The 17970-nt window shown below is 35.0% G+C and overlaps 1 protein-coding gene across 17 annotated transcripts in view; it reads right to left on the reverse strand.

Annotated features, from left to right (window-relative positions):
* BLTP1 (bridge-like lipid transfer protein family member 1) overlaps positions 1–17970 on the reverse strand; it is a 208042-nt gene that overhangs the window by 91174 nt on the left and 98898 nt on the right. For all 17 annotated transcript variants that reach the window (XM_042234373.2, XM_060401067.1, XM_060401064.1 and 14 more), the window contains 11 exons: positions 17846–17966; positions 16599–16745; positions 15951–16078; positions 15417–15616; positions 14047–14244; positions 9788–9999; positions 6151–6302; positions 5542–5692; positions 5219–5371; positions 3280–3520; positions 2003–2145 (listed from right to left, as the gene is read on the reverse strand). In XM_042234373.2, the coding sequence (XP_042090307.1) occupies positions 2003–2145; positions 3280–3520; positions 5219–5371; positions 5542–5692; positions 6151–6302; positions 9788–9999; positions 14047–14244; positions 15417–15616; positions 15951–16078; positions 16599–16745; positions 17846–17966 (1846 nt within the window). The remainder of the gene's footprint in view (positions 1–2002; positions 2146–3279; positions 3521–5218; positions 5372–5541; positions 5693–6150; positions 6303–9787; positions 10000–14046; positions 14245–15416; positions 15617–15950; positions 16079–16598; positions 16746–17845; positions 17967–17970) is intronic.

Below are 17970 nucleotides of genomic sequence, written 5' to 3' on the forward strand. Positions count from 1 at the left end.
TACAGTCCATAGCGTCACAAACAACTGGACAAAACTGAGCACACTCACAGCTACAACTCCCTTTAAAATCTAAAGTGGGAGTCTAGTATCAAGACATATATCCCAAAATTCTTCATACTATACCACCCTTCTCAATACTCTGATAATAAATCTCTGTGCTAAGACCTGATTCTCTGAAAAGCTCTAATATGCCAAAAAGAATTTTCAGCAATTCTCTGAAGAAAATTAAAAAAATCAAAAGTTACACAATTGACCAATCTCTATCTGATCTGTCACATCTAAGACTGGAATTCCAGATCAGTTTAAAACAGTACAAAGAAAGACCGTGCAGACAGAAATATCCTAATAAGTGGAGATCTGAAACAAAGTACTTTTAAATTTCTGTTATTTTTTTTCATAATCCATAAACAAAGGAATGTTCAAAAAATTTCTGAGAACAGCATTAATAGCAATGTGATCAGAGCTTTTGGAAAGATCATAAACCAGGAATAATTCTAGGGCACATGTGTATATCTATGACTGATTCAAATTATATATGGCAGAAACCAATCCAACATTGTAAAGCAATGATCTTCCAATTAAACATAAATAATTTTTTTTAAAAAGAAAAGGAGTAATTCTAAGACAGATTAAGGGGCTGAAGATTTAAAGTGTCCCAGGCTTGTAACTATATTGCAGAAACAGAATAAGCCTTATAGCCCAAACTTTAAAAAATGTATATCAAACTGTCATTAAATGTTTTCATTATAAGAACAATGCTTACACAGAATAAAACTTTCAAAAGCACAAAGACTAGCCAATAAAAAGCATCTCCTGAACTCCAGTCTACTAGATCCCCTGCCCTCAAAGTCCTCTTAACCATTTCTTATCTATCCTTCTATAAATAATTTGCCTATATAAGTACATATACATATTTATCCTTTTTAACACAGAGATATATATTGTCCTATACCTTATTTTTACTTGAATCAATGTGCTTTGGTGATCATTCCATGTCCATTTAGGGATCTACTCTATCTTTTTGAAGTCTTCATAATATGCATCCATATGAAGGTATACTATTTATTAGTTCTCATTTATGTTGCTTCCATTATTTTCTTATAAACAGTGTTGTAAAGAACATTCTTGGACATATGTCTTTGAGCACTCGGGTTAAAAGGCATTATGTTTAAAATTTTACAATTAAAAATTGACAAAATTGCTCTTCAAAGAGGTTATGCCAATTTACACTGCCACCCAGTACTTGTATGAATGAAAATGTCTTTTTTCTTACGTGCTCAACAACATACACTATTTAACTTTATTAACTATTTAAACTGTATATTGATCATGCACTACCAGTAAGACTTCTCATTAAAACTAATAATTATAAGCTGATCAACATTTTTAACATTTCTTCTACTTTATTTTTTTAATTGAAGCATATTTATTTGCATGACAGAATTTTGTGGTTTTCTGTCATACATCAACAAAAATCAGCCATAGGTACACCCATGTTCAACACTGTTTTTTATTGAATATATGTGCGTGTGTGTGTTAGTCACTCAGTCGTGTCCGATTCTTTGCAATCCCATGGACTATAGCCTGCCAGGCTTCTCTGTCCATGGAATTCTCCAGGCAACAGTACTGGAGTGGATTGCCATTCCCTTCTCCATAGGAACTTCCCAAATCAGGGATCGAACCATGGTGTCCTACATCGCAGACATATTCTTTACTGTTTGAGCTATAGGGAAGTCCTTTCACTGACTACAGCAGCGAATACATTGAAAAGACAGCTCTAAGGCTTGGTAATTAAAGGAGTCCTCATTCAATATTAATTACTGATTGTTAATATAATTTTCTTTGAAATGTGTAAACTATAAGTTACTAAGTATGTTAATCTCAACATAAAAGCACTATTTGGATATTTAGGGTGAATACCTAATATTTACATTTGAGATAACAAAAGCTTAGGTCTTCTCTGTAAGTGGAAGTAACTCTAACAAAGACAGCAACAATGTACCTTTATTTTTAATGCAGAGTCACTATGGGTATGAGTCTTAGAAAGCTTCCTCATTATCTCAGCTCCAGTAACAGGTCCAGAGCTACCAGGTGGAGGCCGGTTGGCTGTTCCCTCCAGTAGCATTGTGTGTTCACTGACTGTGGCTGAAACAGTACAAAAGAATAAGTGGGCTATAGATTATCATATAGTCTTGAAACATCTTGAAACACTCCAATGTTCCCGGTGGTATAGCAAAACTCAATTTATTGAAATTCAATTAATTCAATTGAATTAATTAATAACTCAATTTATTGAAATTCAATTAATTGAAACATTAATTATGGATTCTGCTAAAATGTTCATTCTTCTTTCTCTTATTCTTTCAACCCCAATCTTTTCATTCAATCTCAAGAAAGGAACAAACAGCTTCTAATCTTTCACATATTTCTCCCAAATGGCATAGAGATTAAAAACCAACTCAACTATACTGAAGAAAGAACAGAATGTTGACAAATTAACCTAGGTATCTGCAGACAATTAGAAAGAATATTTCTGCACTACTTTTTTCAATTTTTGGTTAGACTTGAAAATTTTCAAAATAACAAAAATCCAGCCTGTTACTCATAAAATACTTAGTTGTTAAATACGAAGTTTCAAAGAAACTTTTTTAAAGCTTGGCAAAGTAATATATATCAATGTTCTGAAAGCTCTAATTTTAAGATTACTGTCCTTTTCCATGGTACTTTTAATATTTTTTCAAAATATCATAAATTTCCATTGAATATTATATATCATGATAAAAATTACTCTTTGAAAAAGCGTTAAAGTATGCAAGTATTTCTGAAATGCATTATCTACTGCCTCTGTCCTGCACAGTCATAATAATGATAGAATTATAGGCTGAATGTATACCTCTAAACATTACACAAATTCAGAATCAAACCACCAGGTAAAATTCAAATCTACAGAAGACTGGCGTAGGGAATTTGATAAACAGAAATGCAAATTTCAAAAAATTCATGTGTTTCACTCAAAATAGTCTAGTTATACAAAGATGTCTCTTAATTGTACTAGATAGGAGAAGAATTTCGCTGCATTTCTACTGCATTTCACAAAATTAAACTTCAAAGTGAAGTGTGCATAAAGATTCCAACATCATCACCATTTATTTGGACCAACACAAATCAGACTTGTATAATTAAGCCATGATATTTTCAAATATGGGACAAAATGTATTAAAATTATCAAAATATTAGGTTCCGAGTACATAATAGCCAACAAAATATTTACAGAATTACCTGCATCAAATTCAAATTCTGCTCCATCAGCACTGGTATCACTTTGAAGACCACCTCCATTGTCCAGCCCAAGCCCATCTTCATGTTCATGGTCCACAGCTGACTGAGGTTTCAGGGACTGAGCAGGTCGATGTAAACTAACTCCTTTAAAGGCTGGTGTTACCACAATAAACTTCATCCACTGCCTTGCCAGTGCAACCAAACCTTTCTTTAAAGTTACCAGAGCGGGAAGGCCATCACTCTGTGACAACAATGACATGGTTAGGAGTCATCTTAGCGTAACAATAATAATTACTATTTAGTGCTCTATATGCATTTATTCATTTAAATCTCTTAACTCCCATTTAGAGATGAGGAAACAAGAATTTATATGTTGAGTCATTTGTCCAGGTTTACACAATGGTGTCACTATTTCAAACTGATGACAGAACTTACTCTCTAGACACAAAGTTGCATCTTTCCATAATAAACAACACAGCATGGGTGCATGTGTGCTAAGTCACTTCAGTCTTGTCTGACTCTGTGCAATGCTATGGACTGTACCAGGTAAATAAAAGGCTAAACATGGGGTATAAAAGTGGGATTCCCTGTAAGAAGCATTCAATGCATTTCACCTGTTTTGATCAACTGAAAATTAAATGTATTTTGTGCCACCTGGAATACTCATTAAGCAAAGAGCAAACAAAAACATTTCCTTCAAAAATTAGGTAACTACCTCTATTTTAACATTAAAAAAATAACAAATTTTTATAGTTAAATGATAGACAAAGGATTTGTAACTGTTTTGAAACAAATATATTATCAGTAACAATTACAAAATTTAGAATATATTTTATTCCACATAGTGCTGATTTTAAGAAAGAAAACTTGCCTGTTGTGGACTTAGCCTAAAGGAGAAAATACCCAACTCCTCTCCTTTGCCTTTCCTACAATTCCTTGTGTTAGGAGTAATGGTTATGACTGAAGAGAGCCACTTACTATATGGCAAGAATCACTCATTTACTTTCTGAGGAATATAAGGTTCCTTAGCCTTCCCTTTCATTTCTAGATTCAAGGAAGCAGGGTCTCTTGTATTTCTTCCTCTTACATGGAAACCATATCCTGGCAGAGCATCCATCCATGCAAAATTCCTGCCATTCTTTCTGTTCTAATTTCTCTGCCTATGCCTAGATGGGCAAGTTAACTTTGCACTGTGGCCTCCCAGTCTTCAGTTCACAGAGTGGGAGTAGAAGGCACTATACTAACCTAAGGTCTGAGTACCTTTATGAAATCCATAATTTACTCCAGATTCTTTCATTAGAGGTTATCAGGAACATGACTGGCCATCAACAGTACTGATACATTGATTATTAATTTAGCTGAACATTCTTGCGTATTCTCTGTTGATCAGAAGCTTGGAGTGGAGAGGGAGGTGCTCAAGCTCTAAGCTCTTAACCATGATGTGTTACTTTCCATAGTGCTTTTCTCGGGCAGAGATATACTGGATCTATTCATATAGCTATATATTCCCCCTCAATTATTAATTAGTACTTATTAAACATTTATGTGAAATACGACTAATGACTACTCTTTTGCTTGCAATTCATTATACCTTTGGCCTCTAAGATGGTCTTTCCTGGTTCTCTTCCTTTCCCCTGCTTTGTGCACTTCTATGCACTCTCTCCATCCCCCTTTCACTTCAGTATTTATTGAGGATCCATCCCTGACCAGTTTATCACTCAACATATTCTTAGAAGACTCTTCCATGTTCACTGCTTCTAACACCTTCAGGCTGGCAACACCTAAACCATTAATCTGAGCCCAATCTTGTCTATAAACCTGGATTTCTAACCAAATTTCTCCTTTGGACTTTCCTTACTTATCTCAAACCTTGTGTGTCAGTGGCTAACCAATAGAATAGAATCTTTTTTAAAACTAACGTATGATTTCAGTAACTCACCATTGTAGCATCATCAATGATGGAGTAATTTGCCTGGTGAAGGTAGTGATGTAGTATATTGCACAGCAAACATGAAGGATTTTCTTGGAGAAAGCGGGCAACTTTTGTAAGTCTGTTATATTTACTTCTTAAGGGAAAATGTACACTTTTATTCTGAGAAAAGCAAAACAACAGATTTAGAAGGATATAGCAAAGATACAATAAACAAAAGATACCTAGAAATTAAGAACATGCAGGTCTGATATTTTCCAACAACAATAAATAATAAGGGAATATTTCAATAATAAACTTTGTATGACACTTTGCATTGTTGAAAGACATACCTCTAATGCTTCTGTCATTATGCATCCCATAACAGCACAAATTCTCAAGGTCCCCTCAGTTTCTAATTTGTTTAAAGATGACTTGAGTTGATCAATGGGAACAAGCCATGCACCAACAGCTGGAGTTGCAGTGCTTAAAAGGTTCAGCTGCCTTTTAAAATGAAAAAATATATACATAAACAAATGTTTTTAAGACTATTTCAAACACTCTCCCATACATATTGTACTCTGCGGCTATTTTATTTAGGCAAAATTACTTTTCCTTCTGACCAGCAGATAGATTCTGAATATATAAGTAAGAAAAGCAAAGGATAATAGAATTAGAAAAATACAAAAGTCTGTTAGAGGTGAAAAAAGTAAAAAGCTCATGACAGGGTGACATGTAAAATTAAAATAAAACTCTAGAAAAGAAAAAGGGTTAAACAAGCTGAGAATAATGTCTACAGAAAGTATGAAGTAGGAAAGATGGGAAAAAAGTAGCAAGCCTAATACTAGATATATTAGAAAAACAATCCAAAAAGATACATGACACAGAATTTATGTAATTTAAAATTAAATTAAAAAATCAGGGGAATCAAGGGATAGTAATCTATTTAAAAAATTTCTTACCTAGAAAATGCATGTGCAGGAGATCTCACATTGGTGGGAGCTGCAAAACTAAACCAAATTTCCTTGATGGTCAACTTCATGCTACATGAATCTGGAGGTGGAGGCATTAGGGGTAGATCTTTTTTCAAGTCATCAGATTCAACTCCTTCATCCTATATAAAATAGAGTACCAAAAGTTATTAATGTATAGTCCCTTAAAACCACTAGCACAGAGTGTTTTAAGCACAAAACTTTTCCATCAAATCAAGTTCTACACATAAGACTGTGAAAGAAAACAGGTTTAGCTTTGCAGCTCCCACCAATGAGAGATCTCCTGCATATGCATTTTCTAGGTAAGAACTGTAGCCTGCATTGTAGGCAGGCTCCTTACCATCTGAGCCACCAGGGGAATCCACGGAATTAGGATTAACTCCCTTTAGGGGATTCCCTGGTGGCTCAGTGGTAAAGAATCCACCTGTCAATGCAGGATACCTGAGTTTGATCCCGGGGTTGGGAATATTCCTTGGAGAAGGAAATGGCAACCCACTCCAGTATTCTTGCTTGAAAAGTCCAATGGACAGAGGAGCCTGATGGGCTACAGTCCACAGGGGTGCAAAGAGTCCGGTATGAATGAGCGACTGAGCACACACAGCAGAGGTCATCCAACTATTACATCAGAGGACGAGTGACAGCATTGAGGTCTTCTGCATCTTACTGTAATCTACTTTCCATTCTATTTTAAGGGGAAATTTCAAACTTCCAAATAAAGTGCCGTGAGATATACTATTACAGTCTATGTTCAAATAAGTTAACACTTTTCATTAGAAAATTCTTAGTTATCTTATATGCTAATCTGAACCTGTATTGAAAAAAAACAGGAATAATATTTTTTCAACATGTAATCACCACTCTTCAGTATGCAGGGAAGGAAAAAGCATATTATTAAAGAAAAACAAGCCCACTGCTTGTTGTATCTGTTTACAGGTCTCTAATTCACTTTTAGATATTATTGGTCAAAATAAAGAAAAGGTCGGCGTTTGCTTGTGGGATGATTAAGGAATAAAGAGTATCCACAAAACAGCTGTGAATCCTAAATGTTAAAAAAAAATATGGGTCATAGATTATAGCGATTTTAAAGTCAGCAGGCACTAAACAGAAGTCTACATTCCCTTATCTGCAATTCCAACATTCACAACATTCTGAAAATCTAAATCTGTTTTGTAACTGTGGAATCAAAATCTGATATGAATGTGTAAGAGACTATCCTATTTGGTGTTTTTATTAATGTCATGCTTCAAAAATATTCAATATTTCAAGATGTAATGTTAATGTTATCTAAGATTTCACTAGGAGCTTATAGTACACACGCCATATTATCTTCCTTTTAATTTATATATATATATATTTTTTTTTTTACTGAAGTATAGATGTACAATATTATATGTTACAGGTATAAAATATAGTGACACGATTTTTAAGGGTTATATTCCATTTAGGTGCTTCTCAGGTGGCACAGTGGTAAAGAAATCACCCACCTATGCAGGAGACCCAAGAGATGCAGGTTCAATCTCTGGGTCAGGGAAGATCCCCTGGAGAAAGAAATGGCAACCCACTCTAGTATTCTTACTTGGGAAATCCCATACACAGAGGAGCCAGTGGGCTACAGTCCATGTGGTCACAAGAGTCAGACATGACTGAGTGACTGAATACTATATTCTATTTATAGTTATCATAAAATATTGGTTTATTCCCTGTGCTGTGTAATACATTCTTGTAGCTTATTTTATACTAATAGTCTGCACTTCTTAATTAGGTATATGTGGAATCTAAAAAATACAACAAACTAGTGAATATAACAAAAAAGAAGCAGGCTCATAGAGAACAAACTAGTGGTTACTAGAGGGGAGAGGGAAGAAGGGAGGGGCAATATAGGGCTATGGCATATGATTTTTCTTTTAAAGAAAAAAAATCTGAATTCTCAAATACATTTGGGTTTCAGACAAGGGCTGTAAGCCAGGCAACTGAGAATATACAAATATACAGAAAACAGTCTAGAGGAGTCTGAACTTTAAATAAAGGGACAGGGCCTTGTAAATAAGCAAGTAATTAAAACAACATGTGAAACAAAGTTATAATAAATTTGGATTTATACTAATTGAATTTTTGGTGCCTATGGCACATCTCAATGATGATATCTAGAAGGTTATTGGATATAATTCTGAAGATCAGGTAATAGCTTTGTTTTACGCTTTGTCATGTGTCTGACTCTTTGCAACACCATGGACTGAAAGCCATGGCTCCTCTGTCCATGGGATTCTCTAGGCAAGAATACTAGAGTGGGTAGCCATTCCATTATCCAGGGGATCTTCCTAACCCAGGGAGTGAACCTGCATCTCCTATGTCTCCTGCACTGGCAGGTGAGTTCTTTATCACTGCACCACCTGAGAAGCACCTACACAGTACCGGAATATAACCTTTAAAAATTGTGTCACTATTTGTATACCTAGGGATTGATCCTCGGTCTCCTGCATTTCAGGCAGATTCTTTACTATCTGAGCCACCAGGGAAGCCCACACTGTACCCTTCTACTTCTCTGTATATTCATTCTATTAATTTATGAGAGTTTGATACTGAAACTGTAACTAAAAAAGAATTTATCTACTTAAAAAAATAATTGTAATATATAGTGGAACCACATGCAACCTTGTTCTATATTTCCAAAGTTTCCTGTAACTGTGTTATCACAATTTCATAATTGAGAAAAATAAAAAAAATTAAAATTAAAAACCTATTTACTATGCATCAAATCAAAATAAACACTTCAAAAATAAATTTCCAGAGACCCAGAGTTCAGAAGTGATTGTACCAACGCATACTGGATGACTAAGACATATTTCTTAGTTAAAAGGTAGTTTCTTTCTTCTTCAATTGGTCTAATCTTCAAATGAGCAGAACTGTATGTGTGTCTAAGAACAACGTTTACCAAGTTCTTACTATGCTCTAGAAACGAACCTAAGTCTTTCTTATGATCTGCCTCCTTCAGTCATCACAACTCTAGAATGTTAATATCATTACAATACTCATTTCAGAAACATACAAGATGCTAAAAAGAAAAAAAAAAATGTGCCCAAGATCAACAATCAGGTAGTATTACAAGTATTCAGTAGTCTATAGAATTTTTAACATTTTCATTATTGCTGTTACTATATTCATCATGAAATTATACCATGACAAAAATAATGAGTTGCATTTGAACTCATTTCTATACACTTGCAAACAAAATAGGCAGATTGACAAAAATGTTAAAATATTTAAACATGTGAAATACTACCAGTAATAAAACTGTTTATTTAAAAAATGAATTCTGCTAACATTCTTTAAACAAGATAAAAAACAAAGTTCTGCTTTTCTGAAATTCCATTAATTCAACAAATAAAATTGTTTGACATAAGCAAAGTATAATGTTATTATATATTTACAGATATAAGTGCAATTTTAGCAATTACACTCGTAGAATATAATCACCAAAATGCCTTGGCTACCATTTATGCAAAATCTACATGGAAAGATAAGCAAATATACTCCAGAAATTGACTGTGATTTGGGTAAACAATTTTCTATTCTCCCAAAGCATTATTATTGTTAGAAATTCACCAACTTGTTCATCAGAAACAGAATTTCCATTTAAGTCTGAAGAAGGGCTTGTTCGGTCACAAGGAAGATTATCATCAGAGACATCAGTATTATAGCCGCTGCCAGTTGGAGAATCAGAAGAATTATTGGATGTCAGCACTCCACCCCTTTCTGCGACATTAGCTTTACCCATAATTCCAAAAGCGTTATATAAAACAGCACCAGACTGTCTTCCTCCTATACAAATGAAAAAATTTATTTATTAAAAACATTAGGTCTTATCTCAATGCTGTACTCTATAATTTTTATAAAGAAAAAAATAAAAACCTCACATTCTTTTCCTACCAAAATTTTATCCTTATATATAAAAGTGATATAATATTGAGTTGTCAGGTAAGGAATTGTAGGCATAAACACTACTATTACACTGAGGCTTCCTTCATAGCTCAGTCGGTAAGGAATCTGACTGCAATGCTGGAGACCTGGGTTCAATCCCTGGGTCAGGAAGATCCCCTAGAGAAGGAAATGGCAACCCACTCAGTATTCCTGCCTGGAGAATCCCATGGACAGAGGAGCCTAGCAGGCTACAGTCTATGGGGTTGCAAGTGTCAGACACAATGGAGCGACAAAGCACATGTACATGCAGGACGAAATCTGAAAGTCTTATACACAATTCAGCCTTCCTATTTTAAAGTTATAGTCAGTAATGTAAAAGAAAATATAAGTCAGTAGACAGCCAGTCTCTCCCATCAGGAAGCTTCCATTAGCCTCTTATCCTAATCCATCAGAAGGCAGATAGAATGAAAACCACACTCATAGAAAACTAAATCAAACTGATCACATGAACCACAGCTTTGCCTAACTGCATGTGATATAGGGCCTCAGAAGATGGATGGGTCATGGTGGAGATTCTAACAAACTGTGGTCCAGCGGTGAAGGAAACGGCAAACCACTTCAGTATTCTTGCCATGAGAACCCCATCAACAGGATGAAAAGACAGAAGATATGATATTGAAAGATGAATTCCCCAGGTCAGGAGGTGCCAGTATGCTAATGGAGAAGAGTGAAGAAGTAACTCCAGAAAGAATGAAGAGACAGAGCCAAAGTGAAAACAACGCTCAGGTGTGGATGTGACTGGTGATGGAAGTAAAGTCCGATGTTGTAAAGAACAACACTGCATAGGAACCTGGAATGTTAAGTCCATGAATCAAGGTAAATTGGAGGTGGTCAAATAGGATATGGCAAGAGTGAATATCAACACTTTAGGAATCCGTGAACTAAAATGGACTGGAATGGGAGAATTTAATTCAGATGACCATTATATTTACTACTGCAGCCAAGAATCCCTTAGGAAAAAAATGGAGTAGCCCTCACAGTCAACAAAAGAGTCTGAAATGCAGTACTTTGTGCAGTCTCAAAAATGACATAATGATCTTTGTTCATTTCCAAGGCAAACCATTCAATATCCCAGTAATCCAAGTCTATGTCCCAAGCAATAATGCTGAAGAAGCTGAAGTTGAATGGTTCTATGAAGACCTACAAGACCTTCAAGAATTAACACCCAAAAAAGATGTCCATTTCATTATAAGGGACTAGTATGCAAAAGTAAGAAGTCAAGAAACACCTTGAGTAACAGGGAAATTTGGCCTTGGAGTACAAAATTAAGCAGGGCAAAGGCTAACAGAATTTTGCCAAGAGAATGCACTGGTCATAGCAAACACCCTCTTCCAAAACCACAAGAGAAGATTCTACACATGGACATCACCAGATGGTCAATACCAAAATCAGATTGACTGTATTCTTTGCAGCCAAAGATGGAGACGCTCTATACAGTCAGCAAAAACAAGACCAGGAGCTGACTGTGGATCAGATCATGAACTCCTTATTGCAAAATTCAGACTTAAGTTGAAGAAAGTAGAGAAAACCACTAGATGATTCAGGTATGACTGAAATAAAATCCCCTACGATTATACAGTGGAAGTGACAAACAGATTCAAAGGATTAGATCTGATAGAGTGCCTGAAGAACTATGGATGGAGGTTCATGACACTGTACAGAAGGCAGCAATCAAGACCATCCCCAAGAAAAGGAAATGCAAAAAGGCAAAATGGTTGTCTGACAAGGCCGTACAAATAGCTGAGAAAAGAAGAGAAGCTAAAGCAAAGAAGAAAAGGAAAGATATACCCTTTGAATGCAGAGTTCCAAAGAATAGCAAGGAGAGATAAGAAAGCCTTCCTCAGTGATCAATGCAAAGAAACAGAGGAAAACAGTAGAATGGGAGAGACTAGAGAGCTCTTCAAGAAAATCAGAGATACCAAGGGAATATTTCATGTAAAGATGAGCACAATAAAGGACAGAAATGGTATGGACCTAACAGAAGCAGAAGATATTAAGAAGAGGGGGCAAGAACACACAGAACTATACAAAAAAGATCTTCATGACTCAGATAACCACGATGGTGTGATTACTCACCTAGAGCCATACCTGGAATGCAAAGTCAAGTGGGCGTCTGGACACTATGAACAAAGCTAGTGGAGGTGATGGAATTCCAGTTGAGCTATTTCAAATCCTAAATGATGATGCTGCACTCAATAGGCCAGCAAATTTGGAAAACTCAGCAGTGGCCACAGGACTGGAAAGGTCAGTTTTCATTCCAAAGTTCAAACTACCACACAATTGCACTCTTCTCACATGCTAGCAAAGTAATGCTCAAATTCTCCAAGTCAGGCTTCAACAGTACGTGAACTGTGAACTTCCAGATATTCAGGCTGGATTTTAGAAAAGGCAGAGGGGGACCAGAGATCAAATTGCCAACATCCGTGGATCATTGAAAAATTAAGAGAGTTCCAGAATAACATCTACTTCTGCGTTATTGACTATGCCAAAGCCTTTGACTGTGGATCACAACAAACTGGAAATTACCAGACCACCTGTCCTGCCTCCTGAGAAATCTGCATGCAGGTCAAGAAGCAACAGTTAGAACTGGACATGGAACAACAGACTGGTTCCAAATCGGGAAAGGTCCATTAAGGCTGTATACTGTCACCCTGGTTAATTAACTTATATGCAGAGTACATCATGAGAAATGCTGAGCTGGATGAAGCACAAACTGGAATCAAGATTGCCAGGAGAAACATGAATAACCTCAGATACATAGATGACACCACCCTTATGGCCGAAAGCGAGGAAAAACTAAAGAGCCTCTTGATGAAGGTGAAAGAGAAGAGTGAAAAAGTTGGCTTAATATTCAAACAACTAAGATCATGGCATCCAGTCCCATCACTTCATGGCAAATAGATGGGGAAACAATGGAAACAGTGACAGACTTTATTTTCTTGGGCTCCAAAATCACCGCAGATGGTGACTGCAGCCTTAAAATTAAAAGATGCTTGCTCCTTGGAGGAAAAGCTAGGACAAATTTAGATTAATAGAAAGCAGAGACATTACTTTGCGGACAAAGTTCCATCTAGTCAAAGCTATGGTTTTTCCAGTAGTCATGTATGGATGGGAGAGTTGGACTATAAAGTTGAGCACTGAAGAATTGATGCTTTTGAACTGTGGTTTTGCAGAAGACTCTTGAGAGTCCCTTGGACCACAAAGAGATCAATCCAGTCCATCCTAAAGGAAATCAGTCCTGAATATTCATTGGAAGGAGTGATGCTGAAGCTCCAACACTTTGGCTACTTGATGTGAAGAACTGACTCACTGGAAAAGTCCTGATGCCAGGAAAGATTGAAGGCAGTAGGAGAAAGGGTTTACATAGGATAAGATGGTTGGATGGCATCACTGACTCTATGGACAGGAGTTTAAGCAAGCTCTGTGAGTTGGTGATTGACAGGAAAGCCTGGCGTGCTGCAGTCCATGGGGTCACAAAGAGTTGTACATGATCGACTGACTGAATTGACTGATCACTGAATAAAGGATTTACAGTATTTTCATCTTACATGGCAAGACTAATAATCAAAGATCCAGTTTCCAAAGACACAAAGCTCCTAAAGTTGTTTTATATTTTATGCAAGAATTTTTTCTGAACTATACACTGCTTTGCTCAGGCATTGATGATTTGTATGTCTAGATGCTCTGCCAGTTTTGAGTCACATGATTAGTCCACAAAAATCCACTTACACAATGGGGATGGGGCACCCACTTCTATTAAATAATCTCAGATGCCATACTTTCTGCTTGAATATGTTGATTCAGCTTACTGAAAGTCATGATTGTTCAAAACATTTCAGCAATCTGTGTCCAATTTGTTCCCTTAAAGCAGAAATTTAAAAAACTTACCTTTTATTGTTAAATTTTCAAGTCCACATTCGAACATTATCCAACCCCATTTTTCCTGGCTGGGACCTATTCGAGTTACATCTGGAACAGCTTGCTGATCAGTTTCATCCACAAAAGCAAACTCATCCAGCTCTTCAAGAGTAAATAAAACTTTGGACTTCTCAAAAGGAATAGCAGTGATAGCACAGGTACCAATATCTATTATCAAAAGCGAACAAAATGACCATTAAAAACAATAAATAATGCAAACATTTGATACAGTGGTTGTCCTAAAAGATATCTTAGTATTCTGTCAAAGAAAAAACAATGAACCAACCAGTTTCTAAAATAACACTGCCTAATGTCATACTAATTAAAAAGTTCCAGAATCACGTTAAAGTAAGAAGGTGAAAAGAAGATTCCATAATTAACAAATAATTATTCAGAGACAGGATAGCTTTCAAAAGATTATATAGGAAAAAACTAAAAGTCTAAACTTAAAAAGTTCCTGAATAATTCAGTTTCATAGTAAATTATTTTAAATACTGACTTGTGATTTTACAAAATAAAAATTATTTAAATTAATTACCTAGACTTAGGAAAAACATTCTTTCCCAGGAAAACTATACCTTTTACTCAAAGATTGCTTTATACTAACATTTTATATAACAATTCATCACAGACATTGATTGCCATAATTCCATCATTTTCAATATGCCATATGGACATTAACATCCCAAGTTTTTTACTTTATCATTTTTTAAAAATTTCTTTCTCTGATAACAGTTTATGAATACAGAAAAGCAAAAAGAAGATAAAGAAATTCATGGAAATTTACCACCTAGATGTAACTTGTTCACATTTGAACTAAATTTCCTACAGCTCTTTAGAGATCATTTTACAAACCCAGCTTTGGTCCCCACTTTTCATGTTTAACAGTCAAATGAACAATTTCTTGTTTATTGACAATTCTTCAAAGATAGTATTTTAAGAAGCCCACAGCTATGCCTGTCATTCTCATTGGTACTATATTTTATAGATTTGACTATCTAATTTTGATACCATAATTATTCCTTTTTAACAGAGCTGTGTCAACAGAATGGTTTTAGAAAGAAAGCAAAGACTATAAAGATCATATTCTCTCTGTTCTATAATGAGCAAACAGAGGGAAGATAGAAGCAGTTCCTAATTTGGGGCCATACCACTCACCTTCCTACCAAAGTATACCTTATCTTTTGCAGTAAACATTCTGTGTTCACAGAGAAATACCCTTTTCTTATGAAATACTAAAATTGAAGCAATATTCAAAGGGAAAAATATTATATGTTTCCTTTTGCGAAATCCTCTTACATTTATATATGTCAAAGAAAAAATATGTTGTAGACTCCTACCTGTTGTATCAAGACCCCTCAGTTGCCCATGAACTCGATGAATGTTTAACTTGGCTGCAATCTCTTTGCCTTTTTCCACTCCAGCATTTGATCTGAGAGATCCAGATGACTGAGGCTGCATCTTAGTAGCATGAACGTACCTATCAAAATTAGATGTTCTACCAGGGTCTGCACTGTTTGAACTCTCTTCAACCACACCTCTTCATGAAAAAGAAAGAGTATGATGGTTAACATGTATAAAATATAGTTTAGTAAAAATATTTAACTAGTTTAAAAAAAAAACAACATTCCACTATTTTAAATAAACCAATATTAATGAAAAAATTCTTCAGTGTTTACTGAAAGATAGTATGAATAAAAACCGTGTAAACTTTTTAAAACCCACTTTGCTAATATAAAAATGAGATTTGAAATTCCAATATCAGTCTTGAGTTTTAACATCAGAATTATCCAAAATATACTGAAAAGACAGTTAAGGTTTGCTTTTACATCCAGCAAGATAGTCACAGCTCAGGCTAATAAACTCTTTCTTACCTGTTCATACGAACTTGTGTAGCAATTCTGTCAAAACACAGTGCTACTAAGGACACATGAGTCACACTCCTACTAGGAGCTGTATTTGGAGATTCCTCTACTGAGGCTTGTAGCAAACATAAGTTCACCTAACACACAAAATGTCACATATTTCAGAGTTGAAAAGTAAAATGTTACCACTTAAACACAAGATATACAGGAAAATGAAAAACTACTGTTAGGAATGGCATATCTATCTATGTGTACAAGAGTATAATGAAGGCAAAGCTTATAAACTCTCATAAGATAATAATGAAATTCTTACTGAGTGCATATGAAACATTTTAGTTTTATTTAATTATTTAATTTATTAAATAACATTAATGTTGTTAACTATTTAATGATAATTATAACATAATTAAATATTAGTATAAATAAATGTTAGTGGTAATAAAATAACATTAAATATCTAATGTTATTTAAATATTAGTAACATATTAACCAACATTCTGTTTAGGTAAACTTTATATTACATTAATTCTTACATTAGATCATCAAGGAAATAAAAAAAGTTTGATATTACACTTTATTCTACCACCATTTGGTTTATAATAAAAATCACCACAATATTTTCTTTCAGAAAAATTTTTTTTAATATTAAATTTTTACCTTTGGTATGCTAACATTAGCCTGAAGACCTTTAATTGTTACATTATCTTGCTTCATTATAGGATTTGTCTGCGCTTGTCCTTGATTAGTCATTCCTATGGTAGAGTGTTCAGTTTTTGTTCCTCTAACATCTTGCTTAGAAGATAGCTAAAAAGATTAAAAGTAGTATTATTATTTCACAGACCTTTAATAATTTTCACATCATCTACAACAACAACTTGTTATTCATTGTGCTCCTTTATACCTATCTATATACTAGCTGCCATCTGGGTTAGCATTCCCAGTCTTAAAGTCCAAACCTTAGAAAAGCTGGGAAACAGACTGGCACCCCCAAGGTTGAGAAAAGTGATACATAATAAAGCTAAATCAGCCCATACAAAAAGGGACAGAAAAGATGGTAATAACAATAATAGGTTTTTTTAAAAGGATCACCAAATTCTATGTACTTGAAAACCTATTTGGTTTCTGATAACTAGCTCTCCCTGTTGGCTGGGAATATTTTCAAATTTCTTTTGATTTGTACTATTCTAGCTCAATTACCTATCACATGAAATGTCAATATATTCTGAATAACTGGATCACTAAAAATAGGTTTAATTTCACCTCCCCTGGTCCCTAGTCCAAATACAACTCAGATAAACTTGAAATTCAAGCGGACAGTCACTGATGAGCACTAAGACATGACCGCGAAGAGAGTAGCTTTGTGACTCAGACCACAATGTAAGGAAAATATCACACACCAGAAGACAGTGGCTTAATTCATGGAAGTGAACAAAAATAACTTCAAAATATTAAGATACAAGTTATCTAATCACAGAGGAAAGTCAAAATAATAAACAGCTTTGCTTTCTTAGAAAATGAATGTACCAGTGCTAAACAACACTCCTTCACTTAGGACCAAAGCTCTTTAGAAAAGGCTTGGAATTAAACTACTTCCAAAATAAAAGAAAAAATGCCACATTTTAACAAATATATTACTTTTATTTAATACACAGTATAATCATATACTGTTCATGGGGTTCTCATAGGGTCGCAAAAAGTTGGACACGACAGAGACTGAACTGAACTGACAGTCACAGATGCTAACTCTTACAGAGTCAATGACATATAAAGGTTGTTTAGAAATGTCCACCTGTATTCCAATTTAAATGACGAAGTTTTAGTATATTCAAGTTTTTCAAGTTTGGCTACTATGTATGCGTGAAGAATACTCAAAATGCCGCACTCACTCAACAAAAAGTTCTTACATTTTCTGAGAAGGTAGTCTTGCTATTTTGGACAGCTTCCCTGAGGACTTTGACATGTAGATCATCCACAATTGCTGCTGGATGTCGAGTACTAGCACAGTGAACCATGGCTTCAATATACCTGA

This window comes from Ovis aries, chromosome 17 (assembly GCF_016772045.2).
Source record: "Ovis aries strain OAR_USU_Benz2616 breed Rambouillet chromosome 17, ARS-UI_Ramb_v3.0, whole genome shotgun sequence".
NCBI classification, from domain to species: domain Eukaryota; kingdom Metazoa; phylum Chordata; class Mammalia; order Artiodactyla; family Bovidae; genus Ovis; species Ovis aries.